The sequence below is a fragment of the Jaculus jaculus genome, chromosome 17, assembly GCF_020740685.1.
Source record: "Jaculus jaculus isolate mJacJac1 chromosome 17, mJacJac1.mat.Y.cur, whole genome shotgun sequence".
Lineage (NCBI taxonomy): Eukaryota > Metazoa > Chordata > Mammalia > Rodentia > Dipodidae > Jaculus > Jaculus jaculus.
The window spans coordinates 64962441-64989697 of NC_059118.1; the positions used below are offsets into that span (position 1 = coordinate 64962441).

Below are 27257 nucleotides of genomic sequence, written 5' to 3' on the forward strand. Positions count from 1 at the left end.
ACAATCAAATAATGATAATTTACAAGCTGGCATACAAACTAAATAACAAAACTTCCCATTCCTGGTTTTCAAACATCACTGAACCATTCTAGACTAAAACTGGCCTGTCTTATGAGGTCAGGCACAAGCTAAGGTCTGAGCACATGCCTGTCATCCCAGAGGGTGCCTTCCATTGGGCTATGTCTGCACTGGCCATGGGGCTGTGGAATCCTTTAGGGTCCCTGTATACCTTGTTCCATAGGGGTGCTGGGCCCCCAGCCACACACAGGACTCACAAAGCATCAGCTCACAGAGGGAGCTGGTGATGAAAGACAAACAACAGGGTTTGGAAATAATGTCAGATTTAGGTTACAGAGATGTTATAGGGATGTTTCACAATTAATTTCCTCATGTGTCAGACAAAGCAAATCAAATCCTGTAGCTCTGTAAGATCAGAGTAAGGAATGACAGTGAGAGGATTCTGAATTTCAGTTGTTTCTGTAGATCTCCTGTCTCTTAGGTGAAGGGAATTTTCTCTCAACTTTTATGTCAAGTATATTGTGTTGTTCCTGAAGGGAAGAGCTTTGATCTTGCAGACACTAGGTAGTATTAATGAAGTGCTTACCTCTTGCCTTTACCACTGGGGATCAACAGCCAAATCTATCTCTCCGTAGCAAATGAGAAATGTGTGTTTCCTGGGTGCAAGCTCATGACAGCTTTAGTACTTCCTAATTCTTATTTCTCTTTATCTTTTCTCCTCATTTTACTCAAAATATCCATATCAAATGTCACTATCTTATAACCTTTGTGGAACTCTTTATAAATAAATCTATAAATAAATACTTAAGCAAAGAAGCCTTCAAATCCCACTAATTTATTCGTCAGTGAAACTGTTGGTAGTACAGTTTTACAAAACCTCAGTTAGGCTGATTTTCAATCAGAACTACCCAGAATGCCTCCCATGAGCCCCCAACAGAATTTCTAAGGAATGACATGACCAGGGTCTTCAGGAACCCATCTCCAACTTCTCGGCTTCTTTGACCCTTGGCAGCGTCCCTTCTGTCTGCTCCTCACAGAGGCCAGTCACTTTCCAGCATCTACTTCCTCTTTGAGTTCTGTGGCCACATCTGTAATTCAAGCTCTGCCGCTTCTCTCCTGAGCTGCTGCAGATATACTCCTGAGCAACCTGTCTCCATCTTGGCTCCAGTAAATCTGCTGATCAATCCAGAAGTGGAGAGTAAAGAGTTTGTGAACAACACCAAAGCAAAGCAATAAATGAACTTTAGTAGAGTTTGAAAACTGAGAGCTGGGGCTGGAGAAATAGTTTGCAGTCAAAAATGCTTTCTTATGGGCTGGAGAGATGGCTTAACGGTTAAGGTGCTTGCCTGTGAAGCCTACGGATCCAGGTTCAATTCTCCAGGTCACATGTAAGCCAGATGCACAAGGTGGCTCATGTGTCTGGACTTTGTTTGCAGTGGCTAGAGGCCTGGGCGTGCCCATTCTCTCTCTCTCTCTCTCTCTCTCTCTCTCTCTCTCTCTCTCTCTCTCTCTCTCTCTCTGTCTGTCTCAAATAAAAATAAAAAATAAATTTATTATTACTATTATTATGATTATTATTATTGTTTTTCAAGGTATGGTTTCACTCTAGTCGAGGCTGACCTGGAATTCACTATGTAGTCTCAAGGTGGCCTCGAACTCATGGTGATCCTCCTACCTCTGCCTTCTGAGTGCTAAATTAAATTTGTTTTAAAAGATGCTTTCTTATAAAGTCTTGCAGCCTTGGTTTGATTCCCCAGCACCACATAAAGCCAGATGCACAAAATGGCGCATGTGTCTGGAGTTCCGGAGTTAATTGCAACAGGTGGAGGTCCTGGTTTGCCCATATTCCCACCACCCACCTGTATGTGTGTGTGTGTGTCAAATAAATATCTTTTAGAGGTTACCTTCGAAAGGAGAAAAACGGTTAAATTTCAGCAGTGGTCCTAGTGTGCCCATACTCACCCCCCCATCTCAAATAAATAAATAGATATCTTTTAAAGGTTACCTTCCAAAAGGAGAAAAAGAAAAGGCAGAGCTGGCCACCCTCAGGACCCCAGCATCTGTACTGCAGGCTAAAGAAGCCCCGAGGAGTGGCCCAACTGCAGCAAGAATGGGAAGGAGGAAGAAACCCCGTGTGATGGCCCCAGCCAGTTATCGTGTGCTCCATGGGCTGAGTCAGAAGCGCAGGAGATTGAGGCTAGCCTACGCTATACAGCCAATTCAAGGCTATCCTGAGCTATACAATAAGACCCTGTCTCACAAGTAACAGAAGGGAAAGCAAGCGAGAGTGAGAGAAAGTAGGAGGCAGGCAAGGCTAGGGGAAGGGCTGGTGGCCCCTCGGATCTTACCATGTGGCTCCTGTCTAGAAACCACAGCGGTGTCCCGGTCCAAGCACCAATGCATAGCTCTCATCTCGACTTCCCATAACTTGCAGTGCCTGCCTACATGGTCCTCCTGAAAGATTCCAAGCAACTCACTGTTCCCTTTGGTTACTGTGTGGCCCCTCCCATCCTATCCCATTTCTGAACTCCAAACACTATCATTTTCTTCAATGCAGTTTAATTTCATAACCCCTAAGTATGAATTAATTATGGCTCCTGCCATCAGAACCTTGGAGCTCTGTACAAGAAAAGGCTAAATTGAATAACTATTATATGTGGTATCTATTGGTGTTGCAGTCAGGTTCGCATTGCTGGTAGAAATCACAAAACCAAGAGCAGCTTGTGGGAAAAAAGAGGTTTAATTTGGCTTACAGGCTCAAAGGGAAGCTCCACAATGGCAGGGGAAAACAACGGCATGAGCAGAGGGTTGACATCACCCCTTGGCCAACACCAGGTAGACAACAGAAACAGGAAAGTATGCCAAACACTAGCAAAGGGGGAGCTGGCTATAACACCTATAAGCCCACCCCCAACAACAACACTGCCTCCAGGAGGGATTAATTTCCAAATCTCCATCAGCTAGGAACCTAGCATTCAGAACACCTAAGTTTATGGGAGACATTTGAATCAAACCACCACAACTGGGTAATTACTTAATTATAATAAGAATATTCAGGGGCTGGAGAGATGGCTTAGCAGTTAAGTGCTTGCCTGTGAAGCCTAAGGACCCCAGTTTGAGGCTTGATTCCCCAGGACCCACGTAAGACAGATGCACAAGGTGGTGCATGCATTTGGAGTTTGTTTGCAATGGCTGGAGGCCCTGGTGCACCCACTCTCCCTCTCTCGCTCTCCCTCCCCCTCTTTCTCTCTCTGTCTGTCACTCTCAAATAAATTAAAAAAAAAAATAATGTTCAGTGAGAGGTCAGTTGTTTGGAGTCATGTTTCAAAGCAAAACCACATTTAAACTAACCTTGTGGTTACATGGAATCTAACCAATCAGATCTGATAACAAACACCAGCACTGACTGCCGTTATTTCCATCTCTCATTGTACCTGGCCCACACTAAAAATCCAATACTGCCTGCTGAATAACCCATATGTAATATGCATCATAAATTTTAAATAAGATATTAACCACGCAGAACATTACCTTTAACTGTTAATTTTAAGAAATGTCCAGGAGGATCTTGTATCAGAGCAATGCCATTGAGGCAGATGACACCCATAACCTCAAGTACAGAGCCAGAACCTCACAATTAAGTCTCCATTGGTCATTGCTCAATTGTAAATTCAAGCAGTGAGCCCCAAATCTCCAATTCTACTGACAGCTCAGGAACCATCATACTGGCTTACTTGAGAATTAAATACTAAGCAGAACATGTTTCCTAGAGACAGGAATAATTGAATTTTCATGAAACGTGATGCTGTGTTTGCTTATTCTGTGTAAACATACACAGATTGCAAGCAAGGCTAGATTAATTCCTTCAAAGCACACTAGATTCCCACAAACATAATGAAGATGTCTGGAGTAATAAAACCTTAGAAGTCAACACTTGATGACTTTTTCATTTATTTTCCTATACCTGAAGTAGTAAGATGAAAATATAGGACTTTTATATGTAAATTAATCCAAAAGTAGTTCTTGTAAGAAATACATGATAGCTCAGAATGAAAGCAAACCTTATACGCACACACAAGTGAGCAGTGGCCTAGGGAGCCTCAAAGTTCTTGTGACGCCTCCAGTCACATCAGAGCGCCACATCACCGTCAATGGCACAAGCTCCTTCCCAAGATCCTCCAGAAAGAAAGTGGAGTACAAGGCAGCAGACAATGGGAAAGGCCTTGAAAAGCGTCCTGAGGAATCAGACAATGGGAAAGGCCATGAAAAGCGTCCTGAGGAATCACACGTTGTTCCACAGGAAAGCAGAGAGCTGACGGGCGAGGTGGCCAGGCAAGCTGTGTGTGGCCCGTGATGAGTAGAGCACACAGTCCCATGTAGACAGTCCTACACAGGCTCCAAGAGCTTCCTGTGGCCTCTCTAACCCCAACCTGCTGCCCCTCAAGGAAAGAATAGGAATTAGCAACTGCAGACCTCAGTCCAAAGCTGGCACCTTCAACTCCATGGATACGCACCCTTCAAGGGAAGAATCAACTTTTCATTTGTAAACTGCTTGTGTTTAGCATTCATGACACTTGGATATCACAGGAAATTTGGATATCACAGGAAATTATCAGTGTCCACAGATGGCTACTGGAATCCAGCCACACTTTACCTGCTCATCTGCACCTGCCTGTCTCTGTGCTCCCACAGTAAAGTGGACACTGCAATGGGGGCCAGCATCAGGGCCAGCCTGCTTCCCAAGCATGTCTGTCGGCAGATAGCCTACAGCATACATTCTCTCCCCTACCCCACACCAACTTTCACCTATCCCTCGACTTTCAGATGGAGACCTTTTCTGAAGACCCCAGATCACTCTAGACATGTCCTCTGTCTCCACAGCACAGTGCCTGCCCTTCTTGCTGCAGGCACAACACCATGCGGTCACGGCAAGCAGCCTGTCTACATTCCCATCTTTCCGTGAGCTCCAGGAGGACAGGGACCATCTGTAGCCTACATTTCCACTGTAAGTTGGCAGTTCCAAGTGCTCCATACATCCATACTGAGCAATCGCATGACTGAAGAACACAGAACCACATCATCTGACGTAAGCATCAGTATTGTCCAGTTCATACCTGACATCCAAGGAGAGGCCTCCTGCACGGCCTCTTCAGGAACCACTTCCTGCTTCAACTGCTACCACAGAACTGTGGACACGCAGGCTTCCCCAGCAATCTCTACCCCCAGACTGAACAGACTTTAAAGGTAGAAAGTACCTCTTCAAGCACGGGGCAAACCACGCCTATACTTAGTAAAGGACTGCTGAAAGGATCTGAGTTGGAAGGAAAGGTGGGTTCTACTAGCTAGAAGTTCTCAGTATACCCAGGATGGACTGTGAGAGCTTTTCTCTCAGTATACCCATGATGGACTGTGAGAGCTTTTCTCTCAGTACCCATGATGGACTGTGAGAGCTTTTCTCTCAGTATACCCATGATGGACTGTGACAGCTGTTCCTTCTAAGGCCTTTACAACTCACAAAGTGCTTAAGACTAGATCTACACAGAAAAATGGGCCCACATGCTGAATGGGTATTCTAAGTTCCTTGTGTTGGTACCGGCCATTTCTGTCATAGTGACGTGCTCCTGCAGGAAAAGGTTTAAAAAAGAATACCTCATTGTTTGTCATTATCTTCTCAAAAGAAACTTCTCCATTCCCACCAGCCTCAGCAGCCAATAGAAGAAGATGTCTGTAAGTCTTCATCTTGGGATGTGTTCCATCAAAAGAATTTTTCTTTCAACTAATATATGTATATGTGCATGAACATATAGGGTCCAGAGGACAATGTCGAATGTCATCCTTAGGACCCTGTCTATTTTTTTAAGTTAGAGTCACCAATTGACACGGAGTTTGCCAATTAGACCAGCAAGCCCCAGGGACCCACTTGTCTTGGTCTCCCAGCACCAGGGTTAAAGGTGCACCCTAGCAAGCCCAGCGTTTTCACAAGTGCACAGGGTCGCACTCAGGCCCCCATGCCTGTGCAGCAGAGTTTACGGACAGCCATCTGCCCCACCTGAGACACTGTGCAGTGGAGGCAGGGGCGGGGGGGCAGGGAAAGCTACTGCGCACTCTGCCTCTTACTGCCTGCCTCCTTAACTGTCTTGCAACGAAGAAAAGTGCCCAATATTTTCAAACCATCAGTTCCCACATTGAGAACTACTAACGAATCCCCCCCCCCCGTGTGTGTGTGTGTGTGTGTAAAACACCTAGTAATATAATAATATTCAGCTCAATGAAAAGTCATACTTTTAAACCTGGTATAAGTACACTCAACGTCATCACTCCTCCACTTTTCCAGGAGTGTAGCATGGCCATTTCAAGAAGACTTTGCTCCCAACTTAAAATACAGAAATGAACCTTGAGGAAAAAAAATGGCACAAGAAAAATAACTTAACAGATTGCTTTTACCCCCACAGTACCATAAATTCCTCAACTTCCAAATTGCCTTTTTGTAGGGAAAAGAATAAAACCGAGCCACTGGGAGCACATCACACCTGCCTGCAAGGATGCCTAATCCCTTAACAAGGGATCTGCAAGTACTTTAGATGAAATGCAAGTATATGCACAGCTCCAATCCCTGCACAAGGGCTCTGCAAGTATTTAGGATGAAATGCAAGTATATGCACATCCCTAATCCCTGAACAAGGGCTCTGCAAGTACTTTAGATGAAATGCAAGTATATGCACAGCCCTAATCCCTGCACAAGGGCTCTGCAAGTACTTTAGATGAAATGCAATTATATGCACATACTAATTTTTTGTGTTTCAGTTTGTCACTGGGGATGGGGGTGTGGTTAAGCAACCATATACAGCAAATTCCTGCTGGCATGCTATGTCCCATGCGGTGCTTCATAAACAAATGCAAAGCCCTGCGGATCTGATTAACATTTAAAACTCCAGGTTGTTTTGGAGGCTGTGTTCTAGACTTTAAGAGTTTAAAGAAAACCTGGAAATGAGGTTTGCGGACATTCAATGCACAGATGACAAAACCAAGACCCACAGGAGTTGCCTAAGTTATGCCGCCCGGCAGGGCCAGGCCAGGTCTAGACTAGGAGGCCCTTCTGTTATTTTACTCAACTAGGAATCCCACAGAGCAGCTGAGGGCAGGAAGGGCCACGGCTTAGCTCAGGAAGCTAGTAGAGTTTTCCTCTCATATTTCTCTTTCCTGAGTACCTAAGGAAAGTGTCATTAACCTTGGCATGGGGGACAACAGCCTCTCATGTACCTAGCTCATCTGGAATCTGCATACCGAGGGCTTATGAATAAATCAGTACAATATTTCTGAGGCATGCAATAACCATCAGGCATCTGTGGGGCTGGGGTCCAGCTAGCTAGACTAGCTGGGCTATAACTCCCATATGTACACTCATAAAACCCCATAAGCTTGTCACGATTCTGAAACCAGCAGACTACACAGGGCACATTCACCCTTTCAACTGTCGAGGCTCTGGTCCTATCATGTCTGCTAGTGCCCATTAGCCGGAGCAGTCAGAGGGCAAGTCACAGACGAGCAGGCAGTCTCCCACGAGGGAGCGTGCCTCCCCAGGCCAGGTCAAACAAGCGGACAAGGGAAGGAGGGAGGAGCTGGGAACAGTCACGGGCACTGACGAGAGAGGTGGGCCACTGCGGACAGTCCAAGCTGGGTCAAATTCACTCAAGTCTTATTTGGCCTCTTCAAAGCAGACCTCATCAGTTTCAGGACATCAAAAGCGATGACCAGATTTGGTGAGTTTCAGGTATCAGGGAGACAATGGGAAAAAGGATAACATCTGGAAATGAAAAATTAAATCACATGGATGGGGGAGGAATGGGGAATTAATTACCTTATGTAGTCACCAAGGAGAGAAAACTTTAGGTTGCAGAAAGAACCGCCCTAGAAGATGGAACGGCTCCTCTTTTCCAATGTCTAGAATTCATGCCGCCAGCTGTCTTCAGCCCCCACCACCACCGCCTCAGAAGAGCAGGCGTAGCCCAGGCTTGAATCCAGGGCTGAGACCTTTGCTTTATGAGAGCAAGAGAAACATGGGACAGTGACAGGATTAGAAGCAGGATTAGGAAGAACTAAAAACTACACCAGGAAATACAGCCAATTCAGTGCAAAAACCATCAATGGAGACCACAGGCAAGCTCGAAGCTACATTTTCTAGTCAAACAAAAGCACTCTACCACACACTTTCCCAGCACAGAGGAACTGTCACAGAGGGCGGGACCAAATCTGACAGAACACAAGGAGAAAGGTAGATGTCAGACAGTCATGAACTATTCAGAATGCTAGTAGTGAAAATAGTAATGACAGAGCAGCGGCCGAGGGACGTGGAACTGCGAGAGGGACAGAGCAAGCAGCACAAGAGACGTGGAACTGCGAGAGGGACAGAGCAGCGGCCGAGGGACGTGAACTGCGAGAGGGACAGAGCAGCGGCCGAGGGACGTGGAACTGCGAGAGGGACAGAGCAGCGGCCGAGGGACGTGAACTGCGAGAGGGACAGAGCAGCGGCCGAGGGACGTGAACTGCGAGAGGGCCAGAGCAGCGGCCGAGGGACGTGGAGCTGCGAGAGGGACAGAGCAGCGGCCGAGGGACGTGGAACTGTGAGAGGGACAGAGCAAGCAGCACAAGAGACGTGGAACTGCGAGAGGGACAGAGCAGCGGCCGAGGGACGTGGAAGTGCGAGAGGGACAGAACAGCGACCGAGGGACGTGAACTGCGAGAGGGACAGAGCAGTGACCGAGGGACGTGAACTGCGCGAGGGACAGAGCAGCGGCCGAGGGACGTGAACTGCGAGAGGGACAGAGCAGCGGCCGAGGGACGTGAACTGTGAGAGGGACAGAGCAGCGGCCGAGGGACGTGGAACTGCGAGAGGGACAGAGCAGCGGCCGAGGGACGTGAACTGCGAGAGGGCCAGAGCAGCGGCCGAGGGACGTGGAGCTGCGAGAGGGACAGAGCAGCGGCCGAGGGACGTGAACTGCGAGAGGGACAGAGCAGCGGCCGAGGGACGTGGAACTGCGAGAGGGACAGAGCAGCGGCCGAGGGACGTGGAACTGCGAGAGGGACAGAGCAGCGGCCGAGGGACGTGAACTGCGAGAGGGCCAGAGCAGCGGCTGAGGGACGTGGAGCTGCGAGAGGGACAGAGCAGCGGCCGAGGGACGTGGAGCTGCGAGAGGGGACAGAGCAGCAGGAGCAGGGTTATCTATCTTCATGCAGTTCATCACCTACCCACTTGAAGTTTCTGGTGAAGTGATTTTATTTTTAAGACAATGATGTGATATATAATAAGCCCAGAGCTAGAGAGCTCATTGGGTAAAGTTTCGCCTCACAAGTACGAGAACCTGAGTTTGACGCCCAGGACCCAGGTAAAAATGCCAAGCATGGTAGCGCACACTTGTCGTCCCAGAGTGGGGAAGTGGAGGCAGAGCAACCCCAGAGTTCAAGGTTCATCAGCCTAGCCAGTGACCAACGAGAGACCAGTCTCCAAAAGAGGCTAGTGGTACTCCTGAGGGTAACACTTCAGGAGGTCTTCTGGCTTCCACATGCACAGCTCACATCTACACATGCACCCCACCCATTCCATAGTAATACACACACACACACACACACACACACACACACACACACACCATACACAGGCAAAAATAAATAAATAAATAAAAACAATCATAAACCTAAAGCTACTCAAGAGAAAAATACATGTTTCTTTTATGAAAGAGCAACTTAGAAAAAGTCATAAGCCTGGAGAATTATATACTACATAGACATACCTAGTGACTATTATCCAATCTAAATGTAAAAATTTGCCAATGAGATAAAAAGAGAGAGAAATGGGAAAATGAACCCAAGTTGAAAATGATTTTTCTATTGTTTTTTAAGGTAGGGTCTCACTCTAGTCCAGGTTGACTTGGAATTCACTATATAGTCTCAGGGTGGCCTCAAAGTCACAGTGATGCCTCCTACCTCTGCCTCCTGAGTGCTGGGATTAAAGGCGTGTGCACCACCATGCCTGGCTCAAAGTTGAAAATGTAAAAAAAGAAAAAAAACTATAAATGTCAGTTAAGCATGTATTCAGCCTTCATGGCAATCAGTAAATAATGCAAGGCACTGTGAGTTTGCAAGTTTCACCTCATCAGACAGGGAAAGTCATGTGTTCAAGAGGCAGCTGTGGGGCCTGGGGGCGGAGCAGCGGGAGCAGCATGTGGGACTCAGGGCAGAGAAGTGAGAGAATGAAAAGAAAGCATGACGATATCCAGTATGTTTTCAGGTACCATTAGAAAACACAGGGCTAAAGGGAAGAGAAAGAAAGGGAGGAGGATACTTAATAGGTTGATATTGTATATATGTAACTACAATGATTGTAATGGGGAGGTAATATGATGGAGAATGGAATTTCAAATGGGAAAGTGTGGGGGTGGGGAGGGAGGGAATTACCATGGGATATATTTTATAATCATGGAAAATGTTAATAAAAATTTTTTTTAAATTAAATTAAATTAAAAGAAAAAAGAAAAGAAAACACAGGGCCAAGAACTTCAGCAAACATGTCCAACCACACCTGAAACTCACCAGTGAATTCAAATAGCCCAGCCCCGGCTCCTCCTCTGAGAGCAGACAGTGTGTGCCCACTGCTGCTGAGGAGCCCGCAGGGAGCACGCGCTCTCCAGCACGCGGGCCTCTGCCTCAGGCGCGTCTGATCACAAGCTTCATGGACTGGAGAGGAAACGGCCAGTCATGCCACGGTCAGAGCTCATCGCAGAGAAGCACTAAGGCAAGGGCTCCAAGCCACACGCGCCAAGACTGGCCCATCCATGCAGAAACGACAAGATGAAGGACTCAGGAACCAGAGGGATGCCATGACAGTCTTCAGAGTCACTAGTAGGCCCAAGTTCCTGTTTCCTGGCTAGGTTTAACTTTAAGAGTTACTGAAAAAAGATCATAAACTGCCTATGCCATACATTTTTATAGTCATAAGATAAGTTGCTTAAGTTCCTCAAACACACATAGCCAATCACAATAAAGGTTACCTAATCTGCTTGGAATCCCCCTAGCCCCCTGCCCACCAGCTCTGCCCCCCAGCATCCTAAGCCTATCAGAAAAATACAAGTGCAGTTACTACTTAAATCTACCAATCATGTAACCATTCCCCTACTTCTTTGTTCAAGTCCCTATGAAAAACCTGCCCCCCTGCTGCTCAGGGCTCTTGTGCAGATCCACTGCCTTGGTGAAGTCAAGAGTCCGAGCTTAAGCCTGAAATAAAGCTCCTTGCCTTTGCCTACGTGTTTGGTTCTCCTTGGAGTTCACGAGAACTGGGCATAACGGAGACTCATCAAGCACAGTGACAGTGCTGTGGGCCTGAGACAACAGAGATGTGCAGGGATATTGGGCAGAATGAAAGCCATCCAGGCCCATCTGAGACAAAGGAACATGGACATGCTAGATATGATGCTATCTTAGAAAGGATAGGGTTCTATAAAGAAATATGTAACATATGACCTCAAGTTTGACTTAAGTGACCATGAAGTTACTTTCATTCTCTTTTTTATACTTCATGGTTTCAGTCATTACAACTTACGTTTATACCAGAAAGAGCCTTATCATTTTATTACCAATTCCAAGAGAGAAAAAAGAGTTCCCTATTCCAACAGATTAAATACATGTCATAAGGAGGAACTTCAAGGCAAAACTTTACTTCATGTGTTTCATGGGCCTGAAACACATGTGTGGGCATTAAAAAGCAACAAAAGGGCCACACTAACAGCGGGAAGGAGGCAGGTGTGGGTGAGATAAAAGGGACAGGAGAGGGAGACATGGAGGAAGTGGGAGACACGTGGGCAAAGAGGAGCCAGGACGGGAGCTTAGTCAGCCTCGCCCACTCGGCCTCAGAACTACAGCCAGCTTAGCCTTGATCACTAAAGCTGAGGGGGTCAATAGAAAAGTGAAGCCAATGTAGCCAGGGGTACAAACTTGTGTCGTGCAAATATTCTTTCATCTGCACTGCCTTCTGTTCCTGCCTGGGGCATAAGCATACTAGTCAGCCCCTCCCTGGGATTACAAGTGAAAGCTCTGGGAAGGTAAACAAAACCCCAGAGGACTCTGGAAAGTAAAGGAATAGACAATTACAAGAAAGAGTCAAAACCTGTTGCATCACTTCCTTCCTTGTTTTCTTCCTCATATGATTTTGCCAAGGTGATTCCAAGGTGGAGAACACAAACCCCAGGCAACGGACACTTAAAAGAAACCCCTGTGGACACAGGGCTGGGGCTTCCTGACCTGGAGGGGAACCTTGGGTGGAGTCTAGACACAGAAACTCCCACCCGTCTGTGTCAGTCAGCCTCCTGAGCAGCACTGGAGCAGTGCAGGTCATAGAAGCCTCCTCACAAAGCTCACACAGCAAAGACACACTCAGATCAGAATCACTCAAGAATGAAGTCACAACCAAGGCCTGACTCTTGAAGGTTATTCACATACTGAATCACCAACAGGCACCTCAGACTTCTAACAAGACAGGACAGCATGGACACACCTGACCCGTCACAATGTCCACACCCAACAGAAACCTGCTGGACAAAGAACCTGGAAGACATGACCATTTCTCCAAAGAAGTTGTTGAGATATCAGACAAATGCTTTACAATTTGGCTCAAAGAAAGAGAAATATGTTTGGTAGGAGAAAATACAGGTATTCTCAGCAAGAAAGCAGACTGAAAAACATTGCCAATTTTAAAACTAACAAAAAAAATGTGCTAGGGGGATTGCTGAGTGGTTAAGGTGCTTGCTTGCCTACAAAGCCAAAGAACCCAGGTTCAATTCAGGGAAAAAATAAAAATAAAAAAATGTATCTGGTGAACAGGGCAGCAAAGTGGAGAAAAAATGGAAAGTCCATAAACATGAAGACAGTCAGTAAAGATCACCCAAGAGTCTATGAACAAAAAGTCAGTCTGAAATCACCCAAAAGTCAATAAACATGAAGTCAGTCAGTACAGATTGCCGGTGAGCCTCTAAGCATGAATGCAGTCCATAGAGATCACTGGAGAGCCTCTAAGCATGAAGTCAGTCCATAGAGATCACTGGAGAGCCTCTAAGCATGAAGTCAGTCGATAGAGCTCACTGGAGAGCCCCTAAGCATGAAGCCAGTCGATAGAGATCACTGGAGAGTCCCTGAGCATGAAGACAGTCAATAGAGATCACCAAACAGTCTATAAACATGAAATCAGTTAACAAAGGTCATGTATATCTATAAGCATGAAGGAAGTCAGTAGAGATCACCCAACATGAAATATATATTAATACAAACAAAAAAAATCATAGGGTCCCTGGGGATAAAATCAATATGTCTTACATGAGAGTTAGGTAAACTCAAAGAAAAAACATATCTAAAAATATCAACATTACACAGATGAAACCAAAGGCAAAAAATCTTGAAAGTCACTAGAGAAAAAGAATAGACACCAGATAAACAGGTGAAGTACAACTGACATTATTATGTATTTTTCCATCAGAAGCCACAGAGGCAGAAGCAATGAAATACCATCATTAAATTTCTAAGAGAAAGGAAATACCCATGAACTGTAAATTCTATATTCAATAACAGCATTCTTCAAAGGGTCTGGGGAAATGGTTCAGGAGGTAAGGTCTTTGCCATGCAAGCCTGAGGGTCTAAGTTGGGACCCCAACCCCCCCTGTCAAAGGAGGTGTGGTGGCACATTCCAGCCTCAGTGCAGAAGAGGCAATGTCAGGATGAGCCTTGCTGGCTGGCTAGTCTGGCCAGGTGAGTGGACTCCAGGTTCAGTGACCAACTGTGTGGCAGTTCCTGTCTTGCTACTGGGACAAAACACCTGGCCAGAAGCAGCTCATGGGAAGAAAGGGCCTATACTGGCTTACAGTTTGTTTCAAGGAGCGGTCCGTCGGGCAGGGGAAGAATGGAACCAGGGTGTCACGGCTTCACGCAGCAGCAGGAACAGGGCACCGTCTCAGAGGGAGGTAGTCAAGTAGCATCCAGCAGGGCCAAACCAGTTAATAAACCTCAAGCTCTGCCCAGCAACACACCTCCTCCAGCCGTGCTTTACATTCCAAATGCCCAGCAAGCCTCCCCAAATGCCACTAGCATTCGGAAGACATTTGACATTCAATCTGCTATTGCACTGGTCTCAGAAAACAGGCAAGAGAACACGCTGAGTAAGACACTCCATGATGAGCTCTGGTCTCCACATATATGCACATACATGTGCAAGCATAACCACACATATGTGCACACATACATACAAATATGCACTCACACAACATACACATGCAAAAATGTCTCAAGATAAAGAGGAAATAAAAGCATGCTCAGATAAGCATTAAGCAGGTGCAGTCGATATGAAATGCCAAAAGAAATTTTTCACAGCAAAGGTAAAAAGTATTAGAAAGAAACATGAGTCTTTATTTAAATTTTTATTTATTTATTTTAAGAGCAATAGACAAGAGAAAGAGGCAGAAAGAGAGAGAGAGAGACAGAATGGGTGTGCCAGGGCCTCCAGCCACTGCAAACGAACTCCAGACGCGTGCACCCCCCCTTGTGCATCTGGCTAACGTGGGTCCTGGGGAATCGAGCCTTAAACCAGGATCCTTAGGTTTCACAGGCAAGCGTTTAACTGATAAGCCATCTCTCCAGCCCAAAACATGAGTCTTTAAAAGTAAAGGCAGAGCAAGAAAAGTGGTAAATAGTCACATAAATTAAAAAGTATTGTTGTGTCTCAATTTCTTTGAAATGCATGACCATGAAAGAAAAGATTGTCACACTAAAATGTGAGGTTTCATTTCATGTCGATATAACATGAAATTAAAACATAAATGCAATTAGGGAGAGATAAGAGAAGGCTTGAGATTGTTTATGTTGATTGTCAACTTGACAGGATCTACAATCACCTAGGAAACAAGTCTCTGGGCATGCCTATGGGGGATTATCTTAAGTTAGCTGAGATGGAAAAAACTCACCTTAACTGTGAACAGTCCTTGTGCTGGGGTCCTAGACTGAATACAAAAGAGGAAGCCAAGTGAATTAAGACCAAGCATTCATCTCTCCTGGCTTCCTGACTGCAGATACAATGTGACCAACTACCTCATCTTCTTGCCAAAATGACTTCCCCATCATGATGGACTACACTTTCAAACCATGAGCAAAAATAAACCCTTCTATCCTAAAGTGTTTGAACACAGCAAGGAGAAAAGTAAGGAAGAGAACATTGGGAGAGAAATTTTTATATAAGCAAAACAAACCAAGAAAAAGAATTATCATACATAAAGATGTTTATTTCATAATGAGAAAATGCCCTATAGCCTTAATAATTCCTTGGCAAAAAAATGCCAACTATATGTACTAATAATATAGCATAAAAAAAAAAATGAAGACTCCTTCTGACAGAAACTGACGGGTAATTTACAACCACATCGTGATTACCAACACCGGCACTGGACCAGCACCACTCTGCCCATAGGCACTGACACATGGAGGGTGGAGGAGAGCAATAGGAAGGAGACAACAAAAGAGGAAAGACTGCCCTGAAAGAGGAGGGTCCTCGGTGGAATGAGGGCAGGAGAGAAAACAAAGGAGTGTGATCAGAACATGGCCAAGTTACAGTATGCTTATATATTAGAAACCCCAACAATTTTTTTTTACAAAATGAAGAGAAATTGACAGAATAAAAGGACCACGTAGGTAGCTCCACAACCATAGTAGAACTTCTCTTGTCCCAGCATGTGTAAGATGAAAAGATAAATAGACAACAAATGTGTAACTCAGTAGGTACAGAAAAGCAAACAACCCTAGGAATTACTTTGATGTAACTTACATTTATAGAACATTCTACCAGATTTCTTCTGGAAGAGAAATGGAAACATGTCTATACAAAGGCCCTTATACAAATATTTATTGCATTTTGGATTTATATTTCAAAGTAGCAACAACATGAACGCCCGTCTACAAGTAAATGGCAAACAAGCTGCAAGGTGTCTGCCCAGGGATGCCGTCTGCGAGACAAAGCGACAAACCGCTGAAGCACGGAGCGGAACGCGTGAGGATGGTCTCAAAATCACCTCGCACTGAACTGAAGAGGCCACATCTAGGCATACACGGTGACTGTAGCTGTGTACACATCACGATTAAAAAAGGAAACCAGTACAGCAGCAGCTGCTACTGTGCCATGCAGCCAGGGAGGGATGATCACAATCACAGTGGTTCAGAGGAAACAGTCGTGGACACGGATTCTGCCTTGACTGTGGTCATGACTGCATGGCTGTGTGTAAAGATCAAAACGAACCAAGGTGCCTGCTTCCAACACGTGCAGCTCAAGAGGCTGTGATGATTACACACATGAGCTGGGAAACAGCCAGCCTCACCTGAACACAGGGCTTCCAAAGCGTGTCGGACTCGCTGGAAGTCGCCAGGGCACAGCTGGCTGAGTGGGTGCTTCTGCTCTGTGGTGAGGCGGCACATCATGGTGGGTACACACAGAAGAAAAAGCTGCTCATCTCTTGCAGCAGAGAGAGAGAGAGAGGTAAGAACAACCCAGAGTCCCAGTACCCCTTCAAGGGCACCTCTCCCATTAGTTAATGTGCTTCTCTAGGCCCTGTCTCCTAAAGATTCTTCAAATGGCTCCAATCTGGGGACCAAGCCTTTCCACATGGGCTTTAGGGGGTAATAGAGATCTAAACCTTTGTAAGTTTCACAGGGGAAAACACATATTCAATGTTCTTCTAGCCCTTGGTCTAATACCTGCCTTGTACACACAAGACACTAACAACATAAGCAACGGGTCTACCTTTGTCTGACACAGGCCTCTCTACACCTTGCTCTTGTTACCTACAAGTCACCAACTTAGATCAACACTGAATCGTGTGAGTGTGCACGTGCACACGCACGCACGTGCATGCTAACAGCTACAACAGTGAACAGACTAGATGTAGATTCACACTCACACAGGAGAAACAGCCCGAGGTGTGGCACTGTGCAAAGGGCAGAGAAAGCACACTCCTTAGACACAGGAGCCTCACTGATGCACAGAGCACATGTCCAACACGACTTTCATCAACGTTCTCTGCTGAACGTCATCAAGATGACCCAGTCTTCTCCAACCCTCCCCTCTTATCCCCTCTCCTCTCATTCTGCCTAACAATCTCTTACAAACACTTACTACACAACACCATCATCATTTCTGTGTCTGTGTGCTGGGACATTCTCAAAGGCAGGAACAAGGCTTATTTAGTCTCCTACAGCCTCAGAAGAGCTTTTAAGAAATAACTTGATAAGTAGGGAAATGAGTGTTTGAAACTAGAAAATGTCCTGCATGGGTTGACAAGTGTTTCCTGAGATTTACTTTTGGAGTGTTAACAAGGAGGCAAGAAGTACGTTCTGTGTTTTACAGGTTATTTTCCATTACAGGGCATCTTCTCCCTTGGCCTACATATGATCTTCTAAACCTCAAGGGGGCTCAAGGCATGGTAATTTCCTTCTCGGTGTGATCGTGAGTGGTCATCATCCTTGGACGGCGCTAGATGACTGTTCCCCACACACCGTGTGAGAAGACAAATGTGGCCTGAGCCATCCCAGTGGGAAACAGTGTGTAGTACTGGGGATGTGACTCAGTACTGTCCTCAAAACACCTCTCCAAGGACAGAAACAACCAAATCCTCAGGAGAGTGGTCACACTTACATCACAGTTACTCAGTCTAAGGAACCCGAATGTAATGATGAAGATACATATTATAAGAAAGAAGAAATAAAGCAAAATTTCATGAGCCCTTTGGAAAACTTTCATTCCATGCACTGAAACAGTCAACCTCGGTGTGCCCCATGTTTTCTCTGGTTGCTTAAATTAGCAATCTCATTTAATGCTTTAATTAAATGTACTGGGTCACAGGAGGTAACACGTAAGGTGGCAGTCCTTCTTCCTAGGTAACTAATTACAGAACATGTAAGGTTTTGCCTGCTTTTTCTTCCAGTTCCTTATTTTATGGTAGGTAGAATGATTTGTTTGAACTCAGTTTTTAGCTACTGCAAAGCCAAGCACTTTATGATTTGGGCAGCACTCGCAGTGGCAGTGGCTGTGGAGGTTTGGATCAGCTGTCCTCCATGAGCTCGCACGTTCTGAACGCTCGCTTTGTCCCAGCTGGTAGAGCCTGGGAGTCGGGACTCTCGCCGGAAGACGTCTGATGCTAGGGCCGGGCTTGGGGCCTTGTGGCCAGCCCCCCTTGCCAGTTTGGCTCTCTCCTGCTGCTGCTTTCCACCTGCTGTGGCAGAAGTGATGTCCAGTCTCTGCTTGTGCCATGCTTTACCCTGCCGTCATGGAGCTTCCTCATAATAAAAATAAAACCAAGATAAAGCATTCTTTCCAAGAGCTGCTTTTGGCTGGGTGCTTTCTGACAGCAGTGGAGAGGTCACTGCAGCAATGGCTGGCATTAAGACTTGGGAGTCTTCACAAGCACTGCCCAGCTAATAATCCCATGGAGTCTCCTTCTTGGACTTGGTGAAATGGAATTCATGCCAGCTTCTACTCCTGAGCCTCACTGTCAAGGCTAATAGAAGAAGGCTCTCTGAGGTGCTGACCTGATGGTGAGGTGAAAGGGCGCTAACCACTACCCTTGCTTCAGCCTCTACCTGATGTTCTACAAGATGCTAAGAGAAAGAGAATGCATGCCAGTCAGTGGTACTGTGTCTTAGTTCTCTCTCCTTAAGCCCCATATGGTGCTGCACACTTAGCACTCACGAGGCTGAGGCAGGAGAATCAGGAGCTCAAAGCCAGCCTCAGCTGCAAAGCATGGGCTTCATGAGACCCCCATCTCAAAAACAAATTCTCTCTTAAGACGAAATATTGGGAAGAAGGGACAGGAAGAACAGAAAGGGGAGACATTAGAGAGGAGAAGGGGGGCAGAAAACATGAAAGTATGAACTAGAGGGATTACACATAGCCAGTCTTTCTTCAGACTGTAGGCACTCAGAAAACAGAAAATCATTTACACTCATCAAATAATTTCTATGGTTAGCAACTGCATCACGTGTGGTTTTAATTTTCGAATGAAATGAAAACACATTCAAATCTGAACACCGAGCAGAAGTTTGTCATAATGATAAGCAAAAAGCAAAACCTACACAGACTGTCTTTCATAAAATCACCTCTTCTCTCACTTCATTTCATTTCCCTCACGTGTGAGATATTCGCATGTTACGGTAGAACCACACAGCAGCTTGAGCACATCCCAATAGCTCTCAGTCACTGAACCATATTTGCATTGTGTCGGCATGTGTGGTGTGCATGCACACATGAACAGCGCATGCACATGTGTGTACCGATGCATGCACTCCATGCACACATATGTGGAAGCCAGAGGACACAAGGTGTCCTCCCTTATCACACTTCCTTCTGCCTTCACATCACTTGAGGTGACCTTTTCTCTTGCTGCTGCTGCTGCTTGTTACGTTGCCGTTACTTTCAAGGGTACCTGACAGAGCTGGTACAGCCGTATGACAGCAGTGTCACCGGCGTGACCAACATCAGGAAATTGCTGTGAGGGGAAAACTCAAAAAACCATAGAAGATTACAGGTAACAAAGACCACGGAATTGCAAGCAACAAGCGACCCCATAAGGAAATTCAGTATATTTTATGTCCTAGCTCTGGCCCCTTGACAAGGCATGTCAGGGAAGAAGCTGAAGTAGGACTCATTCATTCAAATCCTTTGAAGAGAAAACAGGCAAACGAAGGCCACATGGGCATCTGAACCCTTCCTAGACAAGGAGACACAAGACCTTAAACACTTGCCCCACATTTTGTACTTTTATTGAAAAGCACAAAGTCTACATGCTTTCATTTCTCTCAGTTTCCTATTACTTTGTGTTTCCATTAAAAGTGTTTACTTGATCAATGAACACAGATACAGTTACAGATCATAAGTTTCCTGAGTTCCACCCAATTAAATATGGATTCCACACATGTAGGACAGTTTTTGTTTAGGTATTTCCTATTTGAGAAGACTGTAACCATTAGCAAAAATTTAAATACTATGTCAGCAATTAAACTCCACTAAATATTTTACTGGGTGGCAGATTCCTTACTGAGCATTTTATAGCCATCACCTCAACTAGTCTTCATAAAGAACTTAAAGGTGGTGTCATTGTGACCATTCCAACTATGAAGCATTACAGGAACTGTTACTGCACCAAGCTGTGACAAAAGCCCAAGATGTCCAGAAAGCCAAGGACAACTCTCATAACTCTTAGTCACCAGTTCCCGCCCAAGGTCTGCCCTTCAAATACGTGAAAGCCATCCATGAAGCACTGACCCTGGGCCCTGCAACCATCTTGCTCAGCAGCACACAATCATAACCTGTCAGCGGACTAAACCCACGCCTGGGCTGATAGAAGAAACCAACAGCAAAACCAAGGGCAACCTGAGCAGACACTGGAGCACAAGGGTTTCCGGTTAACTGCTGTGATTACCAAGTCTGGAGGTCACGTACCAAAGAGCTAGCAAGGCACCCACTAACTTCACCACTGGTAATGCCATGAGTTATTGTCACTTTGGTAAAAACCATTAAGCAGTACTTCAAGAAGAAGAAGAGGCTGGTTGAAATCATGAGTACTTCACTAGGACTTGCACGGTTGTCTGATAATGTCAGAGGGCCATAACTCCACCCTCAGACAGATTAGACCAGACACCACCATTCCCTGTGAAGAGTCATGGTGTGTCACTACACATGGGCAAGGGGCTGATTACTTCCCTTTACCCTAACTCTAATCACCTTTCTCTCCGCTTGCCTCAAGCCGTCCTATGTGACATCCCCTAGGCCTTATTCTCAGAAGGGTGGATCTGAGACTGGGGCTCTAGCCTCCTCACATGTAGCACCTCGGGAATTAGCATTTTGTAGTTCACTGGCATGGTAAGTGGCCGGCAAAGCTGGCATCACCGGTGACAAGAGTAAGGGAAACCAGGAGTCATGTCTGCCACAGCTCGGTCATCATATTACTCTGAGTCTTCTGTCCCACCACATCTCCGCTCCCCAGCCCCAACCTGGTAGCTCACCCCAGCCCATGGTCTGTCCTTGTACCTGAATCACCAACAAGGACATCTCTTGCTCACCCTGAGGCAGAGGCCCTGCACCCAGCCCAAGCCAGCTGCAGTCTGAGAGCACGTGGCCCGCGTCCTGGGACAGGGTGGGCTTCGACCATGGGAATGAGCTCCTCTGCACACTGCTTTTCACGTGTGCTCTGACGTCAGAGGTGCCGTCCCTCAGCGTCTCCCAGGCAGTTTGGTATTTGCAAACCTCCAGTGTCCACTGTTTTATGAGGCAGCACTCCTGCAGCAGAGCGCTGGAGACTCACTCAAGTGGGTCCACTTGATCAGCAACAGGCTTCCCACTTCCCTCGTGGATGGGGTGGGATGGGATGGCGCTACATCATGGGAGCAACCAAAGATGGTGGGCCCAAGTATTACTCTTGTAAATTTTTGGTGCATGTATGTGTAGTGTACCCATGTGTGTGCGTGTGTTCACATGGGGATTTGTGCATGTGTGTGTACATGCACACACGTGCAGGCTGGAGGCTAATGTTGGGTATGCTCTTCAGTCACTTCCCAGCTTACTGGCTTGAGACAGGGTCTCTCAAGGAGCCCAGAGCTCCGATTCAGTGCACTTGGGAGAGCTGCTGTCTCTGCCCCCCAGGGCTAGCTTTAAAGGCCTGTGCCACCACACCAACTATGTGGGTGTTGGGGATCCAGGCTCAGGTCCTCATGCTTCCACAGGAGATGTTTTACCCACTGAGCCAGCTCCCCAGCACCCTAAATGGCTTACTCCTGTGTTTTCATGTATTTAAGAAATATCTGCTGGATTGAGCTCTGGAAGTGAATTAAACAACAAAGGAGTGTTACACATTCATTTTGCTGGTGAATAGTTTAGAAGACACACTGCACTCCTGTGGAATGGACCAAATACCCTGGATCAATGACAAAACAGCTCATCAAAAACACAAAATCCTAAGGTGCAAATCCAGAACCAACAAGGGCAATCCCCTACGAGAAGATGTGCCCTCCAGGACCACAGGTGAGTCTTCGTGGCATCTGAGGACAGGCTGCTGATGCTGCCCCTAGAGAGTATGGACAAGCCTGTAAGGGACTGCAGAGGCAGGTACAGTGAGAGCAGAGCGGCCCTTTGGCAGTGCAGGGGGTCTGTTCTACCTGAATTGACGAGTTTCTGTTCCATCACGCCACAGCCAAGAACTTCCAGCCATTCTCCATGGAACTTGATCTCCATCTCAAAGGAAGGATGAGTGAAAGGAAAGTAGCAGTCTACCCATCGGACCTCCAGCCCTGCCAAAGGCAAAGGAAAGTTCAGTGTTACCTTTCTTGATTCCAGTTCACCCTTCAGCTAATGACACTGTTACAATCACAACAGTGAGTAAAATAAATAAGCAACTAATTTACAACATGTGAGGGCAAGGCAATAAATCTTACAATCTGTGAAAAACTAGGCATGTCTTTTCCCATATGGAAAACACTTTGTGTTGTTCCAGAACCTTCTAAACCAAATCAATCACCTGTCAGGTGCCTGCAACCACATGGCAGTGTAAAATTAGTTCAAGATCATGAGAAAGCAGATGAGTCCGTTATTTTCTGGAAGCGACAATGACATATCACAGTCAGAGAATGCCGGAATTTCTGTTTGGAATAACCCCACCATCAACGTCACAGCAAGTAGACTCCATGAGAACAACTTGAGCTTATCCTCTTCAACGTCTCATTATCATGAAATGTTCTTCATTAGACCTGCTTCCAACTATTCCCTAGTCCTACAAGCTCATAACAAACTAGCTAGTTGTCACTTCGTTTTTATTTGAGAGACAGAGGGAGAGAGACAGAGGGAGAGAGATAGAGGGAGAAGAGAATGGATGCACTAGGACCTCCAGCCACTGCAAACAAACTCCAGACACATGTACCACCCTGTGCATCTGGCCTGTGCATCTGGCTTACTTGGTTCCTGGGGAATTAAATCTGGGTCCTTTGGCTTTGCGACAGGCACTTTAACCATAAAGCCATCCCTCCAGCTGGGCTTTCACTTTCTTAAATGTGTATTTTTTTTTAATTATAACAGCAAATAAGGAGTTATTAAAACAAGACATCCAAATGTAAGTAAAACATTTGCAAAGTCAAATGTGCTGGGCATGGTGGCACATGCCTTTAATCCCAGCACTGGGGAGGAAGAGGTAGGAGGATCACCATGAGTTCAAGGCCACCCTGAGACTACATAGTAAATTCCAGATCAGCCTGAGCTAGAATGAGACCCTCCCTCGAAAAATGGGAAAAAAAGTCACTTTTTTCCTACAAATCAATGCCCAATACACATAAATTTAAATCTCCACAAACAAGAAGCCCAATGCCCAAATGGATTTTCTTCTTTTTTTTTTTTTTTTTTTTTTTTGGTTTTTCGAGGTAGGGTCTCACTCTGGTCCAGGCTAACCTGGAATTAACTCTGTAGTCTCAGGGTGGCCTTGAACTCACGGCGATCCTCCTACCTCTGCCTCCCGAGTGCTGGGATTAAAGGCGTGCACCACCACGCCCGGCTTCCAAATGGATTTTCAATAAGCAATTAGAACTATGATACTGTTAGTTAACAAAGGAAAAGTTTATTGAACTCAAAAACAAAGGTTGTCTGAGAAGAGCAGAGGTTAGTGAAGCAGAAAATGAGAGGGGAGGTCACCTAGCAACTTGATAACCCCACTCAAAACACAGACAACAGCAGGCAGTGACAAATCACCTATTCCAATCCCTTCTGGGAGCTTCTTTCTCTCCATATTCCACACAGTGCCTCCTCCATGCGAAACACCTAAATCTCCACGGAAACATGCCCCTGTCCAGTGAATTTAAGAGACTGTGTGTTTTGCTCAAAGTTATCTACATTTTAAGCCTCTAGAAACCAAAATATGGGATGGATAAAAATAATTTCCTCTTGGTGCTGAAGAGACTGCTTAGTCGTTAAGGTGCTTGCCTTCAAATCCTAAGAACCCAGGTTCAATTCCCCAGTCCCCACATAAGACAGATGGACAAGGTGATGCATGCAAAGTTCATTTGCAGTGGCTAGAAACCCTGGTGTGCCCATTCTCGCTCGCTTGCCCCCCCCCTTCCTCTTTCTTTCCCTCAAATAAAGAAATAAAATACTTTAAAAAATAAATTCCTACATCTCTTGAGTACATCCTTGCCTCTGCCACCAGGCTTCATAGGGAGAGAAGGCCTAGAGAGAGTATCACCTGGCTGGAAATAAACTCCTGAAAATCTGGTGCACAGTCTAAACCAAAAAAAGTGACTCATCTCTGCTGGAAAAGACATCTGACCAGGAAACCTCTGTCAGCAGGAAATCCCAAGAGCCCTCTGTCTATACACCAAGCCAGTGCTTGGTTTTTCAGATGCTCACTGGTGCTCCATTGCAGTAACACTCTTTAAGAGTTGTCTGATTAAGTAACACGTTCGTAGGCTTGAACATCATCCCTCTCACGTGACCAACCTCATCATGGATGAAGCCGGCCGGCACAGAGATGTCTCCCTGTGCTTGTTTCCTCCACACACTTCCAAATCTTATAGTTCTCTTGATTGCCAGATGTAAGCAGTCTTCTTCTATGTCCCTACACACATCATTCCACACCATGTTTTTCACCGAATGAAATGCCTGGAGGCCGAGTGGAGGGAAGACACAGGCCCTTCCTCATTCCCATCTGCCCCGCAGTGCTGCGGCACGCGCCCCCCTGCCATCGTACAGGAAGCCCCGGACTGATATGTGCTTGGAGAACATCCATTATTTTGTTACTGAAAGCAATGTTGTAACAAAATACCCTTCTGGGCCAGAGAATAAATGCTTTTATGACTGTGATAAATATTGCCAAGTTGTCCTCCATAAGCGCCATGGAACATTTTATGCTAGCATTGGCTCAATAGTTTTCACGGGGACCAAGGCATTCAGCTAATTAGTAGAAGCGCTGCCTGACCCGCCCTGGATAGTTGCTGTAGGATCCATAAGCTGAGAAGCCACGGCCGGGATCCCCAGGCTCAGGCTGTCTTTCTGGCTGCTTGCCGTCTGTGTGTACCCTAGCAAAGAAAGTGTTCTTTGGAACGAGCAACCATGTCACAGCAGTTATGAGGAAGAGGAGACCCATTTAAGATCTGAAGCATCCTCGTGGGCATGTGAGTGTTGACTCCATTTCCAAGGCAGCACAGAATCACTCATGACTTACAATCCATCCCCATCTAGGGCCTCACAAACCTGGCAATGCCACCACGGCGACTCTGTAGTATGCCATATATATCCTCTATGTCCACACAGCCATGAACGCGGGGTACGGTGCTACAGACGGCTAAGTGAAATGAAGTCACTTCCTGCTGCAAAGCGAAGGTGAGCCACCCCCTCTGGCCTCTCAAGGGTGAGGACCGCTCCCAAGCACACACAAGAAGACGGTCGTGTGTTTCAGCCACAATGACTCCCTCTGCTGAAACACACACAAAGTGGCAGAGAAGGCTGAAAGGCTGGCAATGCCCCCAGCACACGTGAGTGATGCCACCGCTGTGTCTCCTGCTAGGTGAGGACAACAGTGTGCTGGCAGTCTTCTTCACAGGGATCTTCTGATTAGGAACAGGGTCTGAAAGTTGTGTCATTTCTGTACCTCCATTGTAAGGACAGAAGCCGTCAGCAGCATAATTCAATGGGTCGCCTCATTTTATAAACTGGATATGGGGCCAGAGGCACTGCAACAAGTGACCTACTCTCTCCTGCTATTTAGAGATGCAAAACGTGACCACAGTTGGCTGAGTGGCTTCAGATAAGTTCATTTCCTGGTGCTTCAACATGATTAGGATATTGCAAGGTTTTGTGACAATTTAGTAAAGAAAAGTACAAAGGAAAGCACAGAGCTTGGCACCTAGTAAATGCTGGATGGGTGCTTTTTATTTGAATGTTATGGAAATGAACCAGTAATATAAAAAGTTCCATACTTCCTTTGTAAACAAAGAAGTAAACATTTCTAAATTGTAGTGTTCCAACGGACACAGCATTTGTTGCTCATTTCCTGCGTGCTGGGTACATGTAAGTCGTACTCATGCGTTCTCTCAATGCCACGCAGGTGGGTGGCTGGCACTGGCACCCCCGACGGTGCTTGTCATTTTCCTCTTGCAGGTGGAGGAAGCATGGCCCATGCTGCTTACTTGAATTTCCAGCCCAAGGCCAGAGCCATGCACGTCTTACAACAGAGGTTCGTGAAGCCAGCACTGGAGCAGACGGTGAAAACAACACTCGTTCATGCTCCACACAGAATGCATTCCCGAACAGGATGGCAGAGTGGGGAGTTTCAGAACAGAGACAGGACAGAAAATAAAAAGGACATCAACACTGCAGTGAGAGGATGAAACAGGCGTGCTGGTCCACAGCCAGAGAGCACCATGAGCTCGTCCTCTGCAGATGACACACTGCTGGCGTGACACCCGGGGGTGGTGAAAGCTGTGTCATGGCTCGGACAGGATAAGCTCAAGGCAAGTGCAAGAAGGGGACGAAAGCTGTCTCCCAGGGAGCTGGGGAGATGGCTCCACAGTTAAAGGCGCTTGGTTGCAAAGCCTGCTGGTCTGGGTTAGACTCCCCAGTACTTACGTAAAGCCATATGCACAAAGTGGCACATCTGTGTCTGGAGTTTGTTTGCAATACTAAGATGCTCTGGCATGTCCATATACTTATTCATTTATATTCTCTCCCTCTCTCTCTTTTTCTCTCTCTGTCTAAGTAAGTAAACAAAAATATTTTTGTTTAATTTTTACCCCAATGCAGCCTGAGCCCATGGATCTGAAGACTTGCAGATTGAGAGATCCAAGGCATAGGGCATCTGGACACCTCCATTATTGCTGATTACATATCAACTTCCCATGACACGTTGCTCTCTTCTTCAAGTTCTTATGTAAAAAGGCAAAGCATTCACATATGACTACACATATTTTCCTAAATTCTTTAAACTACCTTTAGATTACTGAAACTTAACACATGTAAATACTCTGTCCACAGTTATTAAACTATGCTATTTAGGGAATAGGAAGAAACTACTGCTCAGGAATCATATCAAGATGAAAACATCCACACACAGGCAGTACAGATGGAAATTTTAAACAAAAAAGTTCTTGATCCACATGTACAGAAGTCGTGGAATGTATGAGACAGTGGACACCGG

At 46.0% G+C, this 27257-nt stretch overlaps 1 protein-coding gene across 2 annotated transcripts in view; it reads right to left on the reverse strand.

Moving 5' to 3' along the window:
* The window catches only part of Fars2 (phenylalanyl-tRNA synthetase 2, mitochondrial), a 459371-nt gene that overhangs the window by 294281 nt on the left and 137833 nt on the right, over positions 1 to 27257 (reverse strand). For both annotated transcript variants that reach the window (XM_045137011.1, XM_004666157.2), the window contains one exon: positions 22243 to 22374. In XM_045137011.1, coding sequence (XP_044992946.1) covers positions 22243 to 22374 — 132 coding nt within the window. The remainder of the gene's footprint in view (positions 1 to 22242; positions 22375 to 27257) is intronic.